Source organism: Camellia sinensis, chromosome 1 (assembly GCF_055761805.1).
Source record: "Camellia sinensis isolate YWXY chromosome 1, ASM5576180v1, whole genome shotgun sequence".
Classification (NCBI taxonomy): domain Eukaryota; kingdom Viridiplantae; phylum Streptophyta; class Magnoliopsida; order Ericales; family Theaceae; genus Camellia; species Camellia sinensis.
This window is the reverse complement of record NC_138961.1, coordinates 237,126,471-237,152,198: the sequence shown is the minus strand read 5'-3', so window position 1 is coordinate 237,152,198 and position 25,728 is coordinate 237,126,471. Positions and strand designations below refer to the sequence as shown.

At 34.1% G+C, this 25,728-nt stretch overlaps 1 protein-coding gene and 1 pseudogene across 4 annotated transcripts; both read right to left on the bottom strand.

Annotated features, from left to right (window-relative positions):
- Window positions 1-13,166: 13,166 nt before the first annotated feature.
- LOC114296533 (putative WRKY transcription factor 4) lies at window positions 13,167-17,610 on the bottom strand (annotated as a pseudogene). Its single transcript, XR_014346730.1, has 4 exons — window positions 17,200-17,610; window positions 15,399-16,048; window positions 15,153-15,311; window positions 13,167-13,779 (listed from the first exon to the last, which is right to left on the bottom strand). The product of XR_014346730.1 is annotated as a putative WRKY transcription factor 4 (transcript).
- On the bottom strand, window positions 17,350-25,519 carry LOC114296534 (uncharacterized). 3 transcript variants are annotated; one of them, XM_028240831.2, is made up of 8 exons: window positions 25,127-25,519; window positions 24,925-25,019; window positions 23,834-23,951; window positions 23,587-23,705; window positions 22,935-23,121; window positions 22,650-22,793; window positions 21,192-21,478; window positions 17,350-18,202 (listed from the first exon to the last, which is right to left on the bottom strand). In XM_028240831.2, the coding sequence occupies exons 1-8, from the start codon at window positions 25,412-25,414 to the stop codon at window positions 18,190-18,192; spliced, it is 1,251 nt and encodes a 416-aa protein (XP_028096632.2). In that variant the 5' UTR covers window positions 25,415-25,519; the 3' UTR covers window positions 17,350-18,189. The 3 variants fall into 3 exon arrangements, with proteins under 3 accessions (XP_028096632.2, XP_028096631.2, XP_082755256.1); XM_028240830.2 differs by lacking the exon at window positions 17,350-18,202 and adding an exon at window positions 20,985-21,029; XM_082899130.1 differs by lacking the exon at window positions 17,350-18,202 and having other exon boundaries at window positions 21,046-21,478.
- Window positions 25,520-25,728: the final 209 nt, after the last annotated feature.

The following is a 25,728-nucleotide window of genomic DNA, read 5'->3' as shown; positions in this document are numbered from 1 at the left end:
ATGGAGACAAATTTGACCTTAGTACCATAATTCAAGCAAATTTTACTGCAAGAATCTGCACTTTTAGTGATCACTTTCCGCAAACAATATAAAAGTTGGTAACTAAAAGTTACCTTTTGGCGACCAAATATTAATTAGTCGCGAATGATCATTATTTTTGGCAACCAAATATTATTGGTCGCAACAGGTTATATTTTGGCGACCAAAAAATGAGTTGATCACAGAAAGTGGTATGCTTTTGCCGACCAACTACAAATTTGGTCGCGGAAGGTCACATATTTTTTGGCGACCAAAAATTTGGTCGCCAAAAACTTATTTTCAACAACTTATACTTTTAGCAACCAATATTTTAGTCGTCGTTGATTGAGATTTGGCGACTAAAAAAGTTTGTCGGCGAAGGTACCTTTTCTGCGACTAATATGGTCTTTTAGTCGCCAAAAGTTTGGGAGGGAAATTTGATTTTTAGTGGGGCGGGAATTGAAATTTTTTTGCGACAAATAAATTTGGTCGCCAATTTTAAAACGACGTCGTTTTGTACCATGAAAGCAGAAAAAAAAATTAAAATAAAAAGCCCTAATCTCCCTTGTCTCTGTCTCGCTCTGAGTCTCGGTCCGCCCTCTCCCTCCCTGTGTTCTTTCTCTCAATCGGTGCCCACTCTCTCTAGCTCACCGAAGTCCCTCACCACCGTTGCTCACATCTCTTCATCGGAATCCTCCACCAGAAAATCAACAGCCACCGAAGCTAATATGACGCCCAAGGACTGTAACAAGAGCGATAGCAGCATTATCGGTGGCAGCAGTAGTAACCTAAGCAGCGCTAGTATTATAGTATTGCCGGATATGGCTTTTGGTAATGGGAATCCGATGGATATCAATGAAGATCTGCACAGCAAACAGCTAGCAGCGTACGGACGCGAGACTATGAGGCGGCTCTTCGTCTCTAACGTCCTTGTCTCCGGGATGCAAGGCCTCGGTGTCGAAATTGGTAGGACTTTTGAACCTTGCTGGTTGTTAATTTTGTGTAATTTTAGTGATTAACACAATAGGATGGATTGTGTGATTTTGAATCTAGAGTAGTTTTTGACATCTGATTACGGAGTTGCACATTCTTAACTTATGCATCAGATTTTTTACATTTTTATTCAGATCATTCTTCATTTAGAGAATGGTCTAAATAAAACTTTTGAGATCTCTAAATTTACTGTTGTCGAATGAAAGTGTGTCATGTTTCAAAACATGCATATTAATATATAATTTGCTAGGGTATTAGTATTTTCTGGGAACACAAATTTAGACCCTATGCCCATTCACCCTACTGATTCGTATTTATTTGTTTGTTAATCTAATAGTTTATGTTATTTGATTTTTGGTTTCTTTCCGAAAAGGAATCTATATATAGTTTTTTTGTTTTTTGTGTGGTTATGTTGAACTCTCATATTAGAATTAAGTGTGTGATTTTCTACAATTCAATGTTTTCCTCTATATATGCATCAAACTGTTAATATTTTTCCAACTTGTGTCAGGAATTCGACTAAGATATTAGTAATAATAACAACAAACAGTTATGAAAAAACAATTGTAATAGAGTTGTGTTCCTTATTTATTTAAATTATGGGTTTTTTTATATTAAAAAAAAAAAATGGGCACCAGCAATGGGCATGAGATCGCGCACCTTGCGCAGCCATCTCAAGAGTATATATTAGTTACTGAACTGTGCCAATTTGATTAAGAAACTTAGTTCTGGGTTTGATTCTAAAGGTAAAGATTTTGGTTATCTGATTTAGAATTTCTCTTAACTCTTGAGCTTCACCGTTAATGCTCACAACTGATGAACCACATGCTTAATTAAATGTTGTATATAAATACCATAAAATATTATTTTATGTTTAGTTGTAAATACCACATGCTTAGTTATGTGCTTTGTAGTACCGTATCAAATTTTGGAATTAGTTCCTCTAGTACTTGCAATATATGTTGGTTGTACAAATACTTGAAATGTTATGAGAATGTAGCTGTTAGCATTTTTTGCTGTGGGCTTTTATGCAAGATCAACACAGTTTTAGTTTTCCCATCACATATTTGAAATGCAAGTTCTATTTTTTGTTTTGCTTGGGTGGTTCTCTCGGATGGCATTACAATGCGTGGTTGTGCAGGAATTTCAGTCCATGGGCATTTCATGTCGCAATTGATAAAACTGTATATATTGTTTCAGTGAAGGAATAATGCATGTAATTTCATAACCCAAAAAGTGCTCACACTTGTTTCTTATGATCTCTCATCTTTAAACTGTCCTTTTCCTTCTTCTTTATTTTTATTTTTTAAAGATGGGGAGCTTTAAGAAATCTTTAAGTCAATTTCAGAGAGAGGAAATAAAATATGCATGAGATCCCTAAATCATAGGATTACCATCACCTGCATTAAGGTTTAAACATTTAATTTTATCTAGGTGGAGATGGGAGGTTGATGGGGTTATGCTTAAAGGAGCTTAAATTTCCTTTTTAAACTAACCATTGCCCTTAAAGCTTCTTCTAAAAGTACAAACTTGCAGAATTTGCTGCATCATTCATTTTGAAGTGTGGTTCAGAAAGCCCAAGAGATCATAAAGTTTGTTCACATTTGTATAGTTGAAGGGATAGCCCGTAAGCGTGATAGCGTAGCAATGGCTTTCTCCTAAAATTGTTTTGAGGGTTATGGATCTTGATGTCATTGGTTAATGGATGATTTTTAAAGACCTGAAAGTGTGAAAGAGACCTTAAAAGTTTGTTTGAAATTTTTGGACGGGAAGGGAAAGAAAACATCTATTAGTATTTTTGATTGACTACCATAATTTTTCGAAAAGGCTTCATTATATGAGCATTTCTATAACCATATTTCAACAAAAGAAGATGGATGAATAAGGAGTTGGAATTTTTGATGGACTACGATAAGTTTTCTATCTGAAAAACTGATCTAGAAGAAGTAATATTTTTCTAATTTCTTTGAATTGGATAATAAAGCTTAGAACTGTCTATGTGTTTGACCATGCTTATATTTGGCTTGATTCTTCTAGTATTCAGATTTTGATATGAAGAACTCTGATAGATGGTCTGGTGGAGGTGGTGGAGAGGAAGCAACACAGGATAATAAAAAAACAGGGAGTCTAGAGCCAAAAAAACATGTACTTTTTGCCTATTGATGCATTTTGATGCAAGTTTTTTTAAAAAATTAGTGAGAATGGAGATATAATTCATTATACAAGATATAGTTTTACAAAAAAATTTGCAATAGAAATTATCCCTTTTAGTATCTGTCCTGTTTAAGTATTGATTAGATTCATGACTTGATTTTTCTGCTCTAGAAATTTTTAGTTCACACATTAATTCTCAAGTTGTAGAATGACTCTTATGTTTTCCAGTCAACATATTACAAAATCAAGGGACAGCCAGGGGACTTAAGCTAGGGAATTGATCTGTTGTTTTCTTACCATTGGAAGCTGCTAGATGGCAGAGAAAGCATGTGTAAAGCGCCTTCAGAAGGAATATAGAGCCCTTTGTAAAGTATGCCTTATTTCCTTTATATGTTTGCCAATTATAATGACCATAATCTATTATATATTATTCTCCCTTAGAACTTTAGTTTTTCTTTCCATTCTACTTTCCATCTAACGTTATGAAAAACCATCCTCTGGTTTATAGTTCAATTTCCTGTAGGACAGTGCTATTTGTGCTTCACTTCTTTATGGTTCTGTACCCCCTCTGCTTTACTGATTTTCAACCTGCACTTATTATGTGGAAAGTGGGACTATTGCTTGGTGCAATGGTGATAATGCGGAGAGCATGAAGCTGAAGTTGGGTTGCTTGAAAACTTTTTTCTTCTTTGTGGTTAAAATTATGTTTCAATTTCTTTTGCTCTACAACTTTTCCTGCTCTGCAAAATTTGTGGCCATCAGCTTGTCCTTTTGACTTTGCTTCTGTGCAATGCTTATTGTATTGTGTTATGTCCTACTAATATTGTTGATGAATAGGCCATTCACCACTAAAATTTTGTAGTGCTTTGACTTTTTGTTATTTTCTATTTTGTATTTGCAGATGATAACTAAATCTAAATATGATGAAATTGATGGGACTTAAGACTTGGTTTGGTTTGGTTTGGTTTGGTTTGGTTTAAATGTGATGAAATTCCATGTATTGATTTAAGGGGGGGGGGGGGAATTTATCAGATTGGTTTTGAAACTATTATGAGAGGCAAACCCTAAGTATATCTAATTGGTAGTTTTCTTTTCTTGTCTGCCTAAGGACTGAATAACTAAGAATTTTCATGTATTTACTAATAATATTGTGATAGTTTAAAAGAATAAAAATGTAAGATCTATTTACAAATTAACCATTCTTCATCTTGTTTTCACAACATCAATGTAAACTGTGTCTAGACAAGTGATGATTCAAGCTGCTCTTTTTTTATTTTATTTTTGTTTTAGATGCTGAAGTCCGATTATATTAGTGCTTTTTTTTTTTGGCCAAAAAACATGAGAAAATCAAGGTAATTGTCTCAAAAACTTTCTCACTCTACTAAATTTTTTTTATTCAGACCAAATGTTATAATAATGCAGAATTGTTCATTTGTACCTCGAAAAATTTCTAGAATATTGTCCCATACAGGTGTTTAGAAATTGTTATAATGGTAATGGGTTTTGGTTAATAATTTTAATTTTTATTTATGGATCGGGCGTAATGGATGACATGATAGGTCCAGTCAGTTTTAAAATTCTAATTAAGGAATGAACTAAAGCAGTGTGTTTCAAGTGAACTAGGAAAATGTAACCTCATTTGTGTTCCATCTTTTATTCTAGCAGTGCCGTAAATGAACGTCAACGTGCTATATTAGAAGAATTGGCGAAGGAGGAAATTATTCATGAAAATAGCACATATGAGGGAAATTGGTAAGTTTTTAATGTATTTGTTTGCATATATGTGGATTTTATTTGCATATACATTAAGACTATTGAGATTTTGAATTTTTGCTAATTTTTCATTATGACATTGCTTTTATGGGGTCATTGAATTATTTTATTAATTTTGGAAATGTTTTGTTGATGTTTTAAAATTTCTTGATCATTTCTTAATACCTCAATAAATATTTTTGTGGGTCGAAATTATTATGGGGTGTTCCCGTTGAGAGGTAAATTGCTTAATGTGAGGGAAGCAAGCCATAAACAGATCATGGAGAACGCTGAAATTCAGAGCATCAAGCAGATTCATGGACTTCAGCATGGAAAACAGTATGACAGTGTGAAGACTTTGAGATATGGTCATTTGATGATCATGACTGATCAGGTTTAAAACATTTTTACATTTTATAGTTGATCATGACAGTGAGATATGATCAGGTTTAAAACATTTTTACATTTTATACTTTGAGATATGGTCAGTTGGTCATTTGATGATCATGACTGATCAAGCCATAAACAGATCATGGAAAACATTTTTACATTCTTGATCATGGCAGTGCTGTTACTGCAATGGACAATGGTGAAATTTTATAGTTGAGTTACTGCAATCAACTAGTCTATTTGACATTTTTACATCATGTACTTTCAGTTGTCATTTTTGTTTTTTACTTTCATACTATTTCTGTCTACTGTGCATATGTAGTTTTGAGTGTTTCAATTATTATATGATGTACTTATTCAGTTTTCATTTTATTTTTCACATTCATACAGTTGTTATCTATGCATTTCTAGTTTTGAGGGCTGAATCTTGGCTAAATGAACTACTGCCCGAATCAATGTTTTTCCATCCTGTTATTGTTATTACTGTTAGTTTTTTTCTCTATCAAGGCACGAAAAGGACAAATCACAGCTCATTTATATGACAAAGAGTCTTGAATTTTGTTCACAAATAGTATATAATTTTTGATCATCATGCAGGTGGATTTTGTAGTTTGCCTTGTTGACGCATACGACAGAGAGAGATTTGCAGAGGCCAAAAAGGAGCTGGATGCCCTCCTCTCAGACGATTCACTTGCAAATGTCCCGTTTCTCATACTTGGGGACAAGATTGACATACCCTATGCTGCCTCAGAGGATGAGTTAAGATATTACTTGGGTTTGACTGGTGTTACTACCGGTAAGGGTAATGTTGACCTCGTTGACTCAAATGTCCGTCCTATTAAGGTCTTCATGTGCAGTATCGTGCGCAAGATGGGACATGGCGATGGCTTTAAGTGGCTTTCCCAATACATTAAGTAGGAGAATTGGAGAATGGTTTAAGAAGCAAGCGAATGTGCAAAGCCATCTAAGGGTAACTTTCATGCCACTGTTGCATGAATGGATATATTGGGAATGTAAAGTTTATTATGTAGCTTTTATCTTGTTATCTTGCAGACAGTCTTGCTATTTTTTTGGTGGGGAAGGTTAAGTTGATTCTGTTCTCTCTCTGTGTCTGTCTCTCTTTGTACTTGACACGATTGTAAAGAAATAAAGTTGTGTTGTAATGTTTATGATTGATGGGGAAACGTTCCGATCTTTTGCATTCCATGGCAACTGAGAGTGTGAAATGTTGTACATTTGTCCCAAATTCCCAATAGCTTTTGCTAATCAAAGCCCCAAAACTAGTAAGGGCACTCGTGCTCCAGTAAGTTATACTTTTGCCGACTAAATAGAATTTGGTCGCGAATAGGTCTATTGCCGACTAAAGTTTTAGTTGCGCAAAACATGTTTGGTCGCGGAATGTGACAATTGGCGACCAAAATTTTTTTGTCGTGGAATGTCACAATTGGCGACCAAACTTTTTGGTCGTTGAATGTGATAATTGGCGACCAAACTTTTTGGTCGCGGAATGTGACAATTGGCGACTAAGATATTTGGTCGGAAAAATATCACTTTTCGCGACCAAAGTGTTTTAGCGACAAAATGGATTAGTCGCAGTAATTCAATACTTAGCGACCAAAAATTTAATCGGCAAATCCAACTTTTGCCGACCAACTAAAATTTTGGTCGCGAATTACTTTTGCCGACCCTCAATTGGCAACCAAAGTAGCGATCAAAAAAATTGGTCGCGGATAACTTTTGCCGACTAAAAATGGACTTTTAGCGACCAATATTTTGGTCTGCAAAAGTGTTAATTCTTGTAGTGTTTGTCTTGTACTTGTAACTAGCTTAGTTCTAATTAAACATAACCCTAACTAGAACTTGTTTAAGTACACAATTAGGCCTTAATCACCACTCATTCCATTACATCCTAACTAAATCCAAGCCTATTCAATTGAATTGGAACTAAGAACACTTTGGACTTTTCACCAATTTTTTTTTTCCTCTATAAATACACCAATCCTCTCTACACTTTTGAGCACAAAACACACTCACACACTACATATTTAGAGAGGAGGGGGAGAGAAAAAGAGAGGAAATGAGCTTTGGTGGTAGAGGAAAGGAAAAAAGAGAAGAAATTGTGCAAACGCTTCAATTAGGTAACAAGTAAGCCACATCACCATCTCTTCTTCTATTTTCTTTTTCAAATACATGTTATTAGAGATTTAAAATCATATTTTAGATGTGTTGTAATGGTTTTCATGTGTTCAAAGTTGATGAATTAGGCTTGATCCTTCTTTTACTCATATTTCCTCTTAATAGATGCAAAACTATATTTTTCTTCCCATATCTCACATTATTTCCAAAGACATACCACCACTCTAAAAATCTGAGTTATTGACACATTATTTAGTATGTTTTCATCACAAAAGAAGTGAAATTTTTTCCTTAATTGGCCTCTTTACTCTCCAATCTTCTTACTTTGGAGTGTTGTGCATTAAAAACCTGTTTTACAGCCAACTTTTGAAAATTATAGAAAAATGTAGAAATATCTCTTGGACTTCGATTTTATGTCAAAAGCTTCCTTAAAGAGTTATTTTTCGAGAAAAATTGGTTTCATTGAAAAAGAGTGAGCGGTTTACAAGAAAATCTAATTTTCGTAACGGTTGACAAATCTGGACAGCGTTGGAATTTTTTTAAATAACTAAAAATCTAGAAAAGTTATTCTATTTCCGAAAAATATTCTGAAAACAAGATAAAATTCTCTACAAACCATAGGAGGTCCAAGCTCAGGAAAAATCTAAAATGGTCATTTTAATTTTAATCTTTAAATGGTATTGAATTTGAAAATTTAGTTTTGCATTGGTGTTTTCTACTCTTGTCTTCATGAATATGCTTATTAGTATATGATCATGTCTTGGTATGGTATTGCATGTGTTATGGTTATGTTCCTTATCTTCTTCATTTGATGAAGCTCATGCTTATATGGATATTACTATCTTGTTAAGTTGTTCTAACTTTAATTTAAAGCATCTAACTTAACGGAAACCTTGATTGGGGTGGTATTAGGTTTTTGATCACTTGAATAATAAAGGGATGATAATGTGTTATGTATGGATTGATGAGATTTGCTCCCTAATTTAATGTTAAGTCTTGCTCAAGCAGTTATCGTATAAACCCTAGAATGAAACGAACGTATTCGGACTCTTGCGATGATTTGATTTGGTGAGATAAGTTGGGTCCAGCTGGGACATTCAGGAGGATAAAATTTTTTGCAAGGATAAAATCTTTTCACCGTCTCTTTTGAGGTCCACCGATGGCGTTACGCGGTATGTAACCGTTGCAAGCATCCGTGGTAAGATCTGTAAAGCCGCAAAAGAGGGAGTTCCGAATAGTCCGGTGTCCAATTCTTGCGATTAGGAGAATCAAATCTCTTTGGGGGATTTCTAGATTACTAACATCTAACCTTGTAATCCTTTATTATTGAATGATTATCATGCTTCATTACTTACTTGTTATAATTGTGATGGTGTACTGGATTGGGAAAAATAAACGGGGTGTGCGTATGTTTATTGGGTATTCAAAACTCAAGGCATTTCATGCCAGGTGTTGAGGACTATTAGACCGGTCGAAAGCAAGACTGAAGGATTTGAAGATGTATGGCTACCCTATGAGAGTTAGGAAATAGTTCTGTAAAAACGTTTTGAGATTTTAAGTGATTAATTGCTTGTTGTATTTAAGACATGATTTTGTTAATATAATATATATATATATATATATCTATATCATTTGTAACCCATCCTTATGCTCTGTTAACTCATGTAGACTTTGTGTTAATACTTTGTCAAGATCTGTCAAAAAGATAGTTTTGCTATCTAAGGTGGTTGGACTTAGAAGGGAGACTATATTAACTCCTCTGACCTTCTTGAGATCTTACTTGGTTATTAGCTAAACGATTCATTAGTGACGTTTCCTACTCTTGTAACCTTAGATAAATCATATATTTATTTGTTAATATATTCTCTGATGTTCCCGATTTTTTGGGACGTCACAGTTTAGGTAAGAAGGGGCTTACTTGGTTGACTAGGTTATTTAACAAGATTTTATTAATTAAGAACATGCCAGATGAGTGAAGGAAGAGTATTTTAGTGCCAATCTATAAGAATAAAGGAGATGTCCAGAATTACAACTATAGAGGAATTAAGCTAATGTGTCATATAATGAAAGTGTGTGAGAGAGTGATGGAACGTCGATTGCGAGATATAACAAAGGTGTCAGAAAATCAATTTGGATTTATGCCAGGTAAGTCAACAATGGAAGCGATCTATCTTTTAAGGAGAGTACGTAATAAAAAAGTATAGAGAAAAGAAAATAGATATTCATATGATGTTCATCGATCTTGAGAAAACATATAATAGAGTGTCCCGGAATATAATCTAGTAAACATTAGAGAAGAAAGGGGTAACAAAAGATTACATTGATGTGATTAGAGACATGTATGAAGGGGTGTTGACCATTATCAGATTGCTTGTTGAAGTGACAAATGAATTTTCAATTACTGTAGGGTTACACCAAATATCTACCTTAATTCCTTATCATTTTACTTTAGTTATGGATGAGTTGGCGAGAAATATTCAAGATGATATGTCATGGTGTATGCTTTTTGCAGATGATATCATGGTAGTGGATGAGAGTAGAGAATGAGTTAACACGAAGTTGGAGATTTTGAAAGAAGCACTTGAATCTAAAGGAATTCGGATAAGTAGGACTAAGACAGAATACATAGAGTGTAAATTTAGTAATAGTAACAATGAAAGTAGATGAGAAGTGGAGATTGAGAATCAAGAACTATACAAGAGTGAACATTTTCGTTATTTAGGGTCTATTATCACAACGGCGAAGGAGATTGATGCGGATGTGATCTATAAAATTAAAACGGGGTGACTTAAGTGGAGAAGTACGTCTGGAATATTGTGCAATAAATGAGTATCCACTAGACTAAAAGAAAAGTTTTATAGAAAAACTATTAGACTAGCGATGTTGTATGAGACGGAGTGTTGGGCAACCAATAAACAACATGTAGATAAGATAAGTATTGCTGAGATGAGGATGCTAAGGTGGGATGTAGGGGTGCAACTTGGGCAGGCTCAATCCAAGCAACCCGAACCCAGCCCAAATTTTTTTAAGGCCAGGACAAGATATTTTCAAATTCGATACAGGCTTGGGCAAAAATTTAAAAACTCGAATTAAATTTGAACAGGCTTGGGCAAAGACGTCAAACAACCCGAGTAACCCGAAACCTGAATTATACATACATAGATATAAAAAAAATATTATATATATATATAAATTATTAGCCATTACATGATATTAAAGTAATTTAGATTATTAAATCATATTAAAGCTTCGTTTAGCAATATTACTTTTTAGCTTAAAAGTCAAAAAGTTACTAAAAAAATCAAAAAGTCAACAACTTACCAAAAAGTCAAAGATTCTCTTTTCTCTATACTTTTTGCACATCTTTTCGTAAAAAGCTAAAAAGTCATCCCAAACATATTTGTTTTTTTTTTACCTCATATTTTAGTCAAAAAATAAAAAAGTTATTAAAATAGAATGTTCCCAAACGAGGCCTGAATATATATTATATATATAAATAACATAAAATCTTACTTTTTTATTTTCACTCATAAATTGTAGAGACTACTATAGCGGCATCTTTTTTACGTTATATAAATTATTTGTTTTGATGGTATTAATGATTTTCTATAAATAAATTTAAAAAAAATGTAAATAGAGTCAAATTTTAATAATTTAATAATGCAACTGCCAAAAAAAATAAAATTCATTTACAATTCAGGCAATGCAGGTAACTCGGGTCGGCTTAGATAGGCAACCTCGGGTTACAATTCGGGCCTGAGCAGGTCTCAACACAACTTGGGTTAGGCTTGGACAACCTCCCTACCCGACCGAATTGCACCCCTAGATGGATATGCAGGCAGGCTAGAAAAGACAAAATTAGGCATGAGTATATTTGGAAATGGGTAGGAGTACCACCGATAGAAGATAAGTTGAGAGAGAATATATTGAGATGGTTTGGTCATATTCAACGGAGATCAATAGAGGCAGTAGTGAAGATATGCGATGCAGTGACGGTAGATGGAAGTGTTAGGGGACAAGGTAGACCTCAATTGATGTTGGCTAGTGTAGTTAGGGGTGTGCGCGGTGAGGGTCGGTGCGGTTTGAGAGAAAAATAGAAACTGTATGGCAGGTGGTGGATTGATAAAAGTGTCACTAGAATTTGTCATTTTCCTTATCAAAAACCGGCGGTTTGGTTGGCAAATAATGGCGGATTTGCCATAGCGGTTCGGGCGGATTGGCAGTTTATAAAAAATATAATTCAAATTACAAAACTTAAATCAAAGAGTAAAAAAAAGACGAGAGATACCGTGATGTTAAGCATCTTGCGAAGCTTTATTCTGATGCAGCAAGTGTAGCAACAACATGATAATATCAACGACTATGCCATCAGTTCATTACAAGCATCTGTGAAAGTTACAATGATCAAATACAATACATAAAATTAATATCATTCAGGGTTTATAATATATTGAAAATGTTTACTGTTGAAAAGTATTTAGATTGAAAAGTGAGCTGATGCAAGTTTGCAACATGGCCAGAAAAAAAAAAAAAGGATTGAAAAGTGAATTGGAATCCAACTTTATTTTGGATTACTGACATCTTGAATTCCCCTCGAGCAATAATGTAATACTATATTCTAAGGTATAGAATAACAAGCAAACTTAAGTAAAAAAGAATTTTTAGAATCTTATAAAACATGATTTAATAGCGGTGCGGGTCGGTGCGGTTTTGAAGAAAAATAAAAACCGGCGAATTGATAAAAGTGTCACTAGAATTTGCCATTTTTCTTACCAAAAACCGGCAGTTCGATTGGCAAATAATAACGAATTTGTCTTGGCAGTGCGGTTCGGTGCGGTTTTGGCGATATTATGCACACCCCTAAGTGTAGTAAATAGAGTTATGAATCTACGTAATTTGACTAACGAAATGATTGTTGATAGAGCCGCGTAGAGAAAAAAGATTCATGTAATCGATACCATTTAATGAGATTAAGATTTGGTTTGATTTGGTCTATACAATGAAACTAGTTTGGTAAGAAATTTTTTAAAAAAAACATGAATGTGATTATGAAAGTGATCCAAATTCACTTTATTAATAGTAATCTCATTTCTGTTCATTTTTAAAGTTTTTAAAATCATTCGAGTATAGAGTGAATTTGGATCGCATATTACTTTTATTAATTGAATATTTTTTATTTTTTGCATAAATTCTGCCGGAGGATATGGTAATCATGTAATTGGGAAATCATTGAAACAAATAGACATACAAATTTGTGACAGTTTCTTATAATTAGGTTTCAATCAATATTCATATTAATTCCACTATCATTATTACAGCTAATCCTATTTTTTCCGTTAATAAGGCAGCTAATCTTAATCGAGACTCATTGGTTGCCAACATTTCGAATTAGTCAAGTTTCTTGCCTATTATTAAATGATGATTTTACCTCCAAATTCAATGGAAAACTAATTATTAGATTGACACAATCACATTTCACTGGTTATGTGCCACCATTTGTGGCAAAACAGTTCAATAATGAATATAGAGATTGCCCAACTTTGTCCAACTTTGTCTTCTTCAGTCTAGTGATTTTGTTCACAAAACAATTAAAGTTGGTGACAATAAAACAATGAAACTCAAGAGGGAATGTGCATTTGGGCAAGCAGTGCTACTTCAGTTCATCACTTACATAATACAAAAGATAATGCCGGAAGAACTCACTTATAGATCACAACCCCCCATTGAAATTGTAAGTAATATCATAACCAAGTAAATTATCCAGATGGATTATGAAAACAAACAATCTCAAGCTAAAATTCCAAATAAAACATCACATTCAAACATTATATCCTATCACAAACTATGAACAATACACATACAAACCAGCTCTGATTTGCCATATACAGAAGATAATGAAGTGCAGATGCATATGGCACTTCATGCATTCACTGTACACACAGGAATCATCATAAAATGCTCAATGGCCTTTCAGATAATTTCTCTCTTCATTATTACTAACCTGTGCATGTGAAGCGGCAGGTCAGTTCAAATCCAATCCTCCATAGGAGTTTATGGCTGTGATTTTCTCTTCTTTTAGCTGTAAATAACTGATATTTGATCTTTGTTTCCAAAATTTATTTCTTCAAGTAGAGCAGGCTTCTTAGCCACCACCTTCTGTGGTTTTAACTTCAATGCATCACTATTTGCTGTGTTGTAACTAGTCCTTTTCTAGCTGCAGGGATATCATGGTTATGTTCCCCTTCGTATGTGGTTACGACAGCTTTGGGGTCCGTTGAAGCCCTCTCGACATGCTTACGAACGTTGCATCCAGCACTAGTGCATTTGTAGTAACTCCTGCAGCAGATAGAATCCAAAGCATCAGAGATGATTCTCATAGTAACTTAACTATTTCTCTTTTTTCTATTTGTTTATAATATTTTGGTCGCACAAAAAGTAAATGCAAATGAGAACATGAGCAGCTCTTAAGCAATAAAATATAGATAACAAAAATTTCCAACATCACAGACTGCAATAAATTTCTTTCCCAAATGATTCTCAGAACTGGTTATGTTACAATATCTAGAAGAGGGAGAAAGAGAATATTGTGTGATGTGTATATTCAATATTGTATTGAATAATTATGCAACAATGTATACAAGACTCTTTTATATAAAGAGGAGAGAAACCTAAATATGGTAATCCTAAATATGGTACTGAACATAATATGGTGGTATATATGATAGATAGAATATATAGTTACTATATTTAACACCCCTCGAATTGAAAAGCCCAGCCCACACTTTTTCTTAAAACCAGATATTAAGGAGAGGAAAACTGAAACCTTATAACTAGCACAGATGGGACAACGCCAGGCGATGTGGGACACATTCCAACACACCTGGCACACCAGTTACCCTCCTGGACCACAACATACACTAGTCGGACAAACGGCACACCAGTTACAGGCCCAACCAAGCTCTAATATCAAATTGAAAAGCCTAGTCTACACTTTCTCCTTAAAATCCAGGTATTAAGGAGAGAGAAACTGAAACCTTATAATTAGCACAAATGGGGAAACTCCAGGCGATGTAGGACACATTCTAACTCACCAATCACCTTCCTGGACCACAGCATACACTGCCCAAACAAACAACACACCAGTAACACGCCCAACCAAGTTCTGATACCAAATCGAAAAACTTAATCCACACTTCTCCTTAAAACCCAAACACTAAGGAAAGGGAACGGAAACCTTATAACTAGCACAAATGGGACAACTCTAGGCGATGTGTAAGGCACACCAGTCACAGGGCCAACCAAGCTCTGATACCAAATTGAAAAACCTAGCCCACAATTTTTTTAAAACCCAGGTCTTAAGGAGAGGAAAATTTGAGTCTTATAACCAATATAGATGAGGCAACTTCAAACAATGTGGGACACATTCCAACAGCTTACTGCACATAATTACTGTCAATTAAACAGTAAGGCCATACACCATCTATTCCATCAAGAGGCCAACAAAGTCGGAATAATAAAATTTGTGATTGAAAATTATATGGCAAAAAGAATCACATAATCAACTAGCATGAATCACGATGCAATTCATCAAAGAAAAACATAAGAAACGAAAATGAAAAGGATTTTAGGTCTCCTGTAAAATTATCATAGCATAGATCATTCTTGATGATATGGTATAAATAGGTAATATTAAGACCAACATATACCACCTTGGATGAGGATTTCCCTTGACCATTTTCTGCCCATATTTTCGCCACTTGTACCCATCGTCCAAATGATCAACTTCACTCTTTGTCTTCACAACATTTCTAGGTTTTGTGACCATTCTATGTGACGAAGTCGGCGCAGATGTACCAACCTCTGTGTTCCTGTACTACAACGCAATCTAGATAAGAAAATAGGAAGATAAGAGAAAAGTATTCACTTCAAGAAGAATTACTAGGAGTCAAACTTGCCTTTTCTTGGGATTTGGTTCGTCATTATTTTCCTCATCTAGTCTTGTTTCATCACTTGTTTCTACACAATCACTTGATGCTGGTTCATTTGGCCTGTTCATTTCTGTCTCACCCTGCAAACCAAGTTCAGACCTCACCCGAGAGTCCAGTCTTGGGTTCATATCAATAGTATCTTTTGCAAGTTTATTAGAATGTGGAAGTTCATGATTGTGGTGGCCATTGTAGATAATCTCAATTATCTGTCCATCAAGATTACGCTCAACCTTCTTCTTGGCAGGGCAATTGAGATGTGTACATTTATAGTAGCTTCGAGGATATTCACTAGCTTTGACCTGTTTCTGCCCATATTTTCGCCAGTTGTAGCCATCATTTGCAGATTTGTCAACAGCAACGGGAGGTAGTGATTTCCCATCGGATTGAGAAACCTCTGACGATTCCATTATGGAACTTTCGGGTTCTGATATCACGCTGTGCACCTTTTGTTGTATTGTTGTTTTGGAAGCACGTGATTGATGGTGGCTTAAAGATTCTGCAGAAGCTGCTAGTGAAGAAGGTTGATTTTCTGCTTGGACGTGCATATAAGATTGAGATAATGCAGCCTGAGCTGTAACTTGTGCCAGAGCCTGCTGGTGGGTCATTCCAAAGGGGCTCTGCATGGAATTCAAAAAGCATGTACATTAAAAATAATAATAATAATAATAAAATAAAAAACAGAAGTGAAAACATATCAAGAAGAAATTACCTAGATGGACATCTGAATTCCAAATTCAAATCTTTTGATTTATAAATTGCATTTAGTTAAGAGGGGTGAATCTCATGAACTTCTTCTACATTAAAAGAGGTAAAGAAAGCCTTTGGCTACCAATATGTGCATCATATATGAAGTTTTCATAAGTAAGGAATCCTATACAGAAAGGAACATTGATAAGTAAAACCAAGAAACTGCAACCATCACAAAATCCACAGATTTGAACGTAGGTCAAATTGCATCAGTTTCTCATCTTCCGATGTGAAACAATGTTTTGTATGCCAGGTATGGGTATTATAATAAATCATGGGTATCTTCAAGATTTTCTGGAATACAACTTATATTTTATTTTCTGCATTTTTTCAATAATTCTATATACTAACACTTTCCACAATGTCAAAGCAATAGCTCACTGCAGATGTTTTCAGATCAAACAGTGTAAAATCTCACATCAAACAAAAAAACAAAAAAACAAAAAACTAAAGCTTTAATCTCCAGGGAAAAAAGAAAAATTATAAACATGTATATGTATAGGCATTAGTTGCATAATCTGTCAATATTAGATGATCCCCTGAATCACACTGACCAGTTCCTATAATAACCAAAGGCCCTCATAATGTTGATAGCAAAGCAATTTCAAATCTTGATTGGGTCGCCACTTATCCAAGTGGAAACTAAACCTCAATATTTTTTCAAGCAGTGCCAAATGATGAGAGTAAAGAATTGAATGTCAGAAAACAAGCCCTTGTGAGCATGGATGCATTAACACAGGCACAACTACACATGTACACTATACAGGCCCTGCATATAGCACCAATCTATTGTTGTAGCAAAATCACAGTTGTTTTTAGCTTGAACACACCAGAGCCTATTCTGCAAAAATTATGCATAAAAAACTTGGTTTTCGAGCTTATAAACATTTTACTCCATCAATCTATGAATCTGACAGCCACAAAAATAAAATTGTTTCCAATTTATGATATTTCATGCATATCGTTAAACATAAAAACAAAACACTTCCACCAACAATTTCATAAAATTTTAGAAATTCACCTGAAGAGGCGAGAAGAAAGCGGGTGAGTTAAGAAAACCAGGACTCGACACAGGAGGAATCATGAACATAGGAGAATGAGCGAGCACCAAATTCACCGGCCGATTCTGCTTAAACCCTAAATTTCGATCCCAGCCACTTTCAGAATTCACTTCCTTGGGCGAATTATCGGCTAAAAAGCTGCTGGGCATCTTTGTGGCGGCGACCGGCGAAGCTATGGCGGCGGCGAGGAGCTGAGAGAAAGAGCGGCAGCCAGAGTCGGCGTAAGTCTCAGAGAAGAAGTTGGAGACGAGGGTTAGAGGACCAGGGCTTAAACCGACCACGCCAGTGAAGAGGGTATCGATGGAGGAGCGAGGCGGGAGTGTAATCGTAGGGCGTGGAGGTGCTGAGACCTTGGAAGCTCTGTCTTTCATGGCGATTTCACTGTAAATCTTCTCTCTCTCTCTCTCTCTCTCTATATATATATATATATAGAATTTGAGTTCTGCTGAGCCTTTAATTGCGGAAAGAATCGAAGCAAAACTTCTTCAACCCAATTCTCATCTGTCCCCTCTCCCTCTCTCTCTCTCTCTGTCTCTCCACTGTACAATATGAATATATATAGACACACAAGCATGCACTATATTGGGTCGACAATAAGGCAAAAAGAGAGTCAAACAGACCCATTTAATGAAAAGAAATCCGAAGACTTATGCATCAATTAATAGCAGCAAAGCAAGTGAAACGAAACACTCTTTTTATCAACATACACAAAAGTGAATTGATTTTTGAAAGCAATGAACTCACAGGACAGAGAGATGAGACGCGGCATTGACAATTTTGTCAGGAGTGAAGGATGAACCCATCGAAGCCGTTGGGGCGAGGCGTTGGAGCTTGGCATTCCAATATCCTTCGTCGAGGCCGCCATCTCCTCCATCCAATTTTCGCCATAATTTCCATGAAAGTATCAGTACAGACACCATTGTTAGCTCGAACCCAAAATTCAGATTCGATCATTCTGATTTTCTGTGTGGAAAATTGGTTAGAAATTGGACTTTTAATTTTTTTTTAAAAAAAATATGTAAAAAAATAAAAGAATAATAAGGTCTCGTTCAGGAACATGCTATTTAGACCAAGTTTGACAATTGCAAAATAATCTATCTTTTTATCTTTTTTTCATCACATTATCTCTTTATTTTTCTGTACATTTTTTCGTAAAAAGACAAAAAGTGCACTTATTTAGGTCATCCTAGACAACCCCTTAGTAACTTTTTACTTTTTGAGCTAAAATATGAGTTAAAAAAAATTAGTATGTCTGAAGCGACTTTTTGACTTTTTACGAAAAAATGTGCAAAAAGTACAGAAAAAAAAAATCTTTGACTTTTTGGTATAGGTTATAGGTTTTTTTTGGCTTTTTTAATAACTTTTTGACTTTTTAACTAAAATGTTAACTTGCCAAACGAGACCTAAGACTCAAAATAAATTAAAATTTAAAATTTAACTTTTAATCATGAGGGTAAATTAGGCTGACACTCTTGAGATTTGATTCAATTATATCTTACTTTTTAATATTTTAGAAATTATATTCTCACCATGTGATTAATAATCTCATTTCATAAACTACTATTTATATAAAAGACAACATCTCTTAATAGAAAACAAAAAAAATTACATTGAAAAATAATAATAATAATAAAATAAAGAAAAGGAAAAAAAAACAAACAAACAAACAAAACAAAATTTTAAAAAAAGAGTAAAACAAAGCAAGAAAAGAGAGAGTGAATTCAATATTTTCATTCCGTCTAAATAATTACAATAACAGAGAATTAGTGTAATTTTTCAAACGTCAAAAGATAATATTTAGTAAACTTAAATCTCAAGGGTGTATGTGTAATTTACCCTAACCATGATCCCAAATTAAGCCAAAGGCTAGTTTTGAAAATTAGGTTAAAAATTGATTTTTAATTTTTTTTAAAAATATATATATATATATATATAAATAATATAACTTAAAATAAAGTTTTAAAAAAAAAAATACTTTCAACCTCGTCCCCAGATAGGCGAATGCGACAGACACAAAGCAAGCAAATGTAATCACACCCCTGCCCTTTTTCTTTTTTCTTTTTGGGACTCCTGCTTTGTTTTTTTTTTTTTGTTTTTTTTTTTCAAATTACAATTTTATATTAACATAATTTTACTCTCATTTTAACCTCTCAAGCTTTAATGAAAACAAATCTAAAGACTTATGCCCTTTCACGCCATTTTGGGTATTTTTTGTTGATGTAATTATTGTTTGTATTTATCATGTAAAGCGGCATATTCTATAACTTTTATATATTACCTTCTATTCACTAACTTCTAGTGAACAAAACAAACGAGAAAAAACTTGTTGGCTATGCTTATAATTATTTTGAAGGCAGTAATTTTTTTATATGAAAAAAGTAAGGCTGTGTTTGGTTTAATCATAATTTCACCCCTTCATGTGAAGTCTTTGGTTGGATGGAATTTTCAAAAATTAATTCCACCACAAATTTCAAAACACATTTCTCTTTCATGTTTGGCAAAACTCCTTCCAAGCCAAAGCTATCACCTTTTCACTTGTCACCCTTTCATTCGTCTTTTCCATTCTGAAAAGATTCACGTGCCAAAGAAGATCTAAATTGAAGATGCTTCATGAGTGACCTATCACTTCCTCCTCTTTTTGAACAATACTCTGACCGTCAAATCCAAACCATGCATGTGAACCGATTCCTTCCCATCCATAAATTGGCATTGACAAGCTCCCACAAAGCAACTGACTTTCAATTTGTGCGTTGTGGTCGATTCACCCTCTTATTGTAGTAATTATTTACAAATTATTTTTTAAAAAGAAAGAAAATTTCAATTCGGTTGGAATATATATATATATATTTTTGAATGTTTTCAGTAAGTAGGTTACAAGAATTTTACATGGTATATCAAAAAAAATTTCAATTAAATGTGATAGTAAAATCATATCATCTTAACATTACCTTATTTATATATGATTGGTTTTTACAGACATAAATACTTATATTGATGGTTGTGATTTCTTAAGAAAAATATGTGTATATATATATATGGTATTATATAATGTGTATACTCAATTTGATGTGAACATTCTCTCAGTTTTTTGTGTTTGTTTTTTTGTTTTTTGTTTTAATATAAATTGGCCTCCAAAACAAGCTCACATTCTAGACCCTTGTAATTGTTTTAAATATTTTAATAATTTTTTTCTTAATTTTTAAATTCACTTAATCTTAATATACTTAAAAAGCAAAAATTTGTACAAATTTCTTTAGAAAAATTCATTAAATACAACAAATATAAAAATATATTAAATTTTTGCATTTTTTTATATTTGGTAAATTTTTTTAAGTTTTTTTTCACAAATATTATATTTTTTAAATATATTTAGATTAAGTATATTTAAAAAATAAAAAAGTTTACATAAAATATTAAAAAAATTCACTAAAAATACAAAAAATAGAAAAACTCAAGATTTTGAAAAATGAACTCAATTTTCTGAAACCAAACATGGTAATATTTCCAACTAAATTTTTTTGCCCTTAACGTTTTTTGGACCTTACATTTAAATTAAAAATTTTATTAAATTTCTTTGACCACCCCCACATAATATCAAAATTAATCTCAACCATTGACGGGTTGGCATTGCATGCATTTGTGGAGGTTCGTAATCAAGCAACATGATTTTCCTATGGGTTATTCGTGCAAGAGGAATACTGATAATCCCTCTCTATTTTGTTTAACATCTTTGTGCTTGCAATTCTTTGATGCAAACACTCAATTTGTGTAAGGTCGACTACCGAAGCACCTGAGATTCCATTATGTAATGTGAAAAATGGAATGCAAATTAATTTCTCAATCTGATCACTCAACTAAATGATACAGTTCAGAAGGAAAACGTATGCATAACATTTCCAAGACATTCAAAAATAAATAAATAAATGTACAGTAAGATACAGGGGGCACTCACAATTTGGTCTCAAAAAAATAAGTCGAAGAGACGGCTAAGCCCTCGACATCATAAGTGCGAACCAGTCTCTGTCTCTTGCCAGGTGACTCAAGCCAACAGAACTCCAAATGGAATGACTTGGATTCTGCAACACTCTTCGCCACATCAGATGGGCATCCCATGTACATGCCCCCAGGTAATAAGGTCACCTGGAAGCCACCATCAAATTTGACCAAGTTGTTGGATATGGTACCGGTCCAGTGTACATTAGTTGTGACATAATCTCCGCTAGATGTAGAGGTTATATCCTGTTTTAATTAAAAATAGAAAAAAGACAGATGAGGAAGAAGTAGAAAAAAGAAGAGAAACTCAGAATATGACATGTTACATGAAATTAAGAACAGAGGGATACACTAAACAATCCAATCCTCCAGTCACTCAATTTGACTAGGAGCAACAAACTTAATTCATCCCCCAAGCACAAGACAAAAAGTGTTAAGTGACTGAGAGATGGAGGAAAGCTACATGTGGTACATGCACTAGGGCACTTATTGTTTTTCATTTATGTTAATATTTCTACCAATCATGTGTTCAATTTACTAATCGTTTCATGCCAAAATAACGGATTTTTATTTTATGAATCCCAAGTTTCAACCAAGCCATCCCACAAGGAAACAAAGAGAACTATACACAGACTAAATGGCGGATATGTACAAGTTAGCATGTTAAAGTTGGTGAATCCTACATTTTCTTTTGAAATTGGAAATTAAGAAAAATAAATAGTCCTACAAATATTGATTCAACTGCAAACCTATACAAATCTATAAAAGCAACTAATTGATCAATGGAGGAAATGACAGTTCTACAAAGATCAGCAAGAGGAATTTTGTCATATGGAAAACCAGTGTTTTTTTTTTCTTTTTTCAAACCAATGTCTAGAGTGAACAGTGTTATGCCTCCTCCAATTAAAGATTTCCCTGGAATTCTACCCTGACCATCAATTCGTAGCATGCTTCTGAGTGACAGAAAAAACAATGTTATAAGTGCAGCCGACTAACTAAAGGAAATGAAAACAAATAAAATCTAAAATTTTCCACGGCTTTGGAACAGCATGCAGAATAGTTGTTGATGAGTTAAAAGGAACATGTTCCATCATCAGCCAAGAATTCTCTTGCATTCTCCAGTCTCCATTTCATGAAAAGTCAATTCACCTTTTCCTCTAATGCTACGTTTGGTTCACTAGAATGAAAGTAAAATGGAATGGAAAGCTCATTCCATAACCTCCCTATGGAATGACCATTCACTTACAATGGTTAATGATAATTCCATTTGCAATGTATTTTTCATCATTTTTTTTTTAGTAAACTAAACATGGGAAAGGACATTGTGATAGAATGATCATTCCATTCCATCTTCATTTCAATTTCCAACGAACCAAACATTACCTAAGAAGGATTAATTGCAAAAACTGCCACAAACCTGGATTAACTGACCCTCATCATTAATTTCAAGCACAGTAATTGTCTCAGCTTCAGCAATTGTTGCTCCATAAACACCACTGCGCTTTGTTATAGAATGACCTTTCCATTTACCAAGATATGGTATTATCCTGTTTGTATTGTCCTGCAACCAAACAAGAAATATAATACTGTAAACGTCATACTTTTGAGGACAATATAGTATACCATGTAGTGGCAATTGTCTAAATGGAATGAAGATTAACCTGAAGAAAAAATTTCAGCGAATGAATTATATGAATTTTACCGTAGAATTGTCCAAGGAAGGAGGAATAAGCACCCCACAACCTCTTTCTTCAAGGAAGATAAGAAGCATTTCTACAATCCCTTTTGGATCCAAAATATGGAATGCTCTTGCTCGCATATCTTTCTCCAGCGAATAAAGGCAATTCTCACATACTATAGAAGGCCAACGAGAGGGAAGCTTCAGGTTTCTGCATGGAAAAATAAAAAAAGATAAAAAAGAAAATATAGTGAAATAATGGCAGCTATAAGTGCAATGAGAGCTTCAAATACATGAAAGGGCAATTTATTTGAACTGGGGGTGAGACATAAATTCACAGAGTACTCCACGAGAACTATAAAACCATTAATCTTCTTTTTCTTCTGTCAAAAGTGATATAATGATGTGCGAAATTTGAAATTATGTTCTCTCTCTCCAAATTGATCGCTTGCCGTCTGCTAGGTAGAACAAAAGCATTGAAGCAGTCTATAAGATAAATGGTGAAATGTAACCACTTGCATTAGCCAATGGAGGCCACAAAACTCATTAGTGGTACGAAGTATGATAGTACAGACTATTAGTGGTTAGAAGTATGATATGGTGAGTCACTATTTTTACTGTTACCAAATTATCAATTCATGCATCGACAAACTATTTTAGTAAAAAAAACACTCACTTGGGCGATTCTTCTCCAGTGTCATCTTCACCTAGCACACCTTGCCTTAATACAGTTTCTAACATGCCAGCTGTCTGGTACCGCAGTGCAAAGGCCTTTTCATTGGGGAAAAAACCAATCTGCAAACTACTCACGATGGATATTCAACAAGAAACAAAGAAACCATGCAAATTATGGCAAAAGTTTTTTTCCCAGGGAAAATTTGCCAAAGAGAACAACAAATCCTTGAAGTATTGAAGGAACTCACCTGCTGATATTTGTCTACAGTAAACATGTTGGTTTCCTTGATTTTGTACTCTGCCCATTCCGGCTCAAATGCATCTCCTGATATTGAAGTGGTCGATGGCGGTTGTTTGATGTATAACCTAAAGAAGTCAAGCACATTAAGCTACTTCGCACAGGTAGACATTAAAGCAAAAGGCTAATATTATCAATTCTTGCAGTGATATTAACATTAGAATGCTTTCAATTGTTGGAAAAGGGTATACCTAAAAATATCCCACAACCTTTTCTTTCAAGGTAACAATTCAATTAGTTTGTCAATTTGAATATATCCAATGTAATTGATAGATTCATTTTGTTATTTTACTTTCCTTTGAAACATATGTAATCTACAAACTTATACTTTTATTAATTATGTCCCAAACACTTCAGATTCATTGATTCAAAGAATTAAAAAATGCTTACTAGATAAAGGCTGGACTGCATCTCATCATATGTATATATACATTAATGTTATTGCAAACATAAATGCTATTTCAAGGATTACATCCGAACAATATCTACTTAATCTTGCCGTGTCAAACATAGAAACCCAACGGCACTGGCGGAGTGCAGGCACAATAGGCATGTCTGAAGGTCCCATTGAAATTGAATTTTTGTTAGTCTTTTACACAGTCTTGTCCAAAATTAAAGCAAAAACTAACAGAATTCCATGCAAAAAAATGGCAACCATCACCACAAATGCAATGAAAATTTAAAACATAACATTTCATCAAAGCATAAAGCCAACCCTATTGGGAATATTATACAGATTCATTCACTATCGAATTGTATCATAAAGGGGAATAGTATACGGTAAAGAGTCCTTCAACTTAATTTTAATGGAACAGAAATTTCATTCTGATCCCAATTAAACTACAAATTCTCATTGCAAATTAAAATGTGATAATCAAATAACATAACATTGTTGCAATAAAATTCACAACAATTGGGCAAACAAACACGCCTACATTTATCTCTAATACACACCCGCACATACTTGCTGCACATTACTTAAAAATATATATATATATATATATATATGACCTAGATGTGCATGTGTTTGATGAAGCTTACGTTTGAATTAAACTAAGGAGTTCATCTTCGCCGTAAGAGCTTACCGCGAGCTTCGTACTCAATTTATGCAACAAATTCCCGTCAGGATCAAATTGCTGAGAATCAATCAAATAAACGCGAATCAAAATAGTAAGAATTCAAATAAATGCTTCATATGAACAAATACACACACATATGAGCGTATTGTAAAATAAATACTGACGTAAAAAGAACCGATCCAGTTGCCCAGGTTCAAGTCGACGAAGCGTTGGAGAGCGTCGATGCTCATCGATACTTGGTTTTCTTTCTGATCATCTTCAACCTCGGTGGAGGATGACGATGCTGCTGAATTCGTAGGTCGAGTTTTGGGAGAGCGAAGAGAGGGAATGGGACTAAGAAAGGGTTTGGGAATGGGGAAAATTGGGGGGAGGGGTAGGGGATTTGTGTTTGGATTGAGGGGTTTGGATATTTGAGAAGAAGGAACAACTGAAGCGCAGCATAGGGCTGCCATGGAGGGAGCGTAGTGTCCTCAACCCCGTGTGTGTGTGTTTCTGCGTGTGCTGGGTTGCATCTCATACCAGAAGAGTAATGCTAGGACCCAAATATTTTATCAAACCTGTATACGTAGATTTTGGACTTGTTTGGTTTCTTAAAAAATTTTGGAAAAAATTCTTTACAAATAAGTTTTTAAAAGTAATTAAACTAAACAAATTTTTTTAAAATTTTTTTTAAAAACTTGTTTGGTTTATAAATTTTCCAAACAAATCTCTCTCTCATACGCATCAAATCAATCATTTTTTTCAAAACTCTCTCTCAAAATAATTT

Excerpts from the sequence above, each read along its gene's own strand:
- LOC114296534 (XM_028240830.2), bottom strand. The coding sequence starts at position 25,414 with ATGGCAGCCCTATGCTGCGCTTCAGTTGTTCCTTCTTCTCAAATATCC. Across the intron at positions 25,020-25,126 it reads ACTGGATCGGTTCTTTTTAC|CAATTTGATCCTGACGGGAA; the intron begins GTCAGTATTTAT and ends ATTGATTCTCAG. Across the intron at positions 23,706-23,833 it reads CTGTAGACAAATATCAGCAG|ATTGGTTTTTTCCCCAATGA; the intron begins GTGAGTTCCTTC and ends AGTAGTTTGCAG.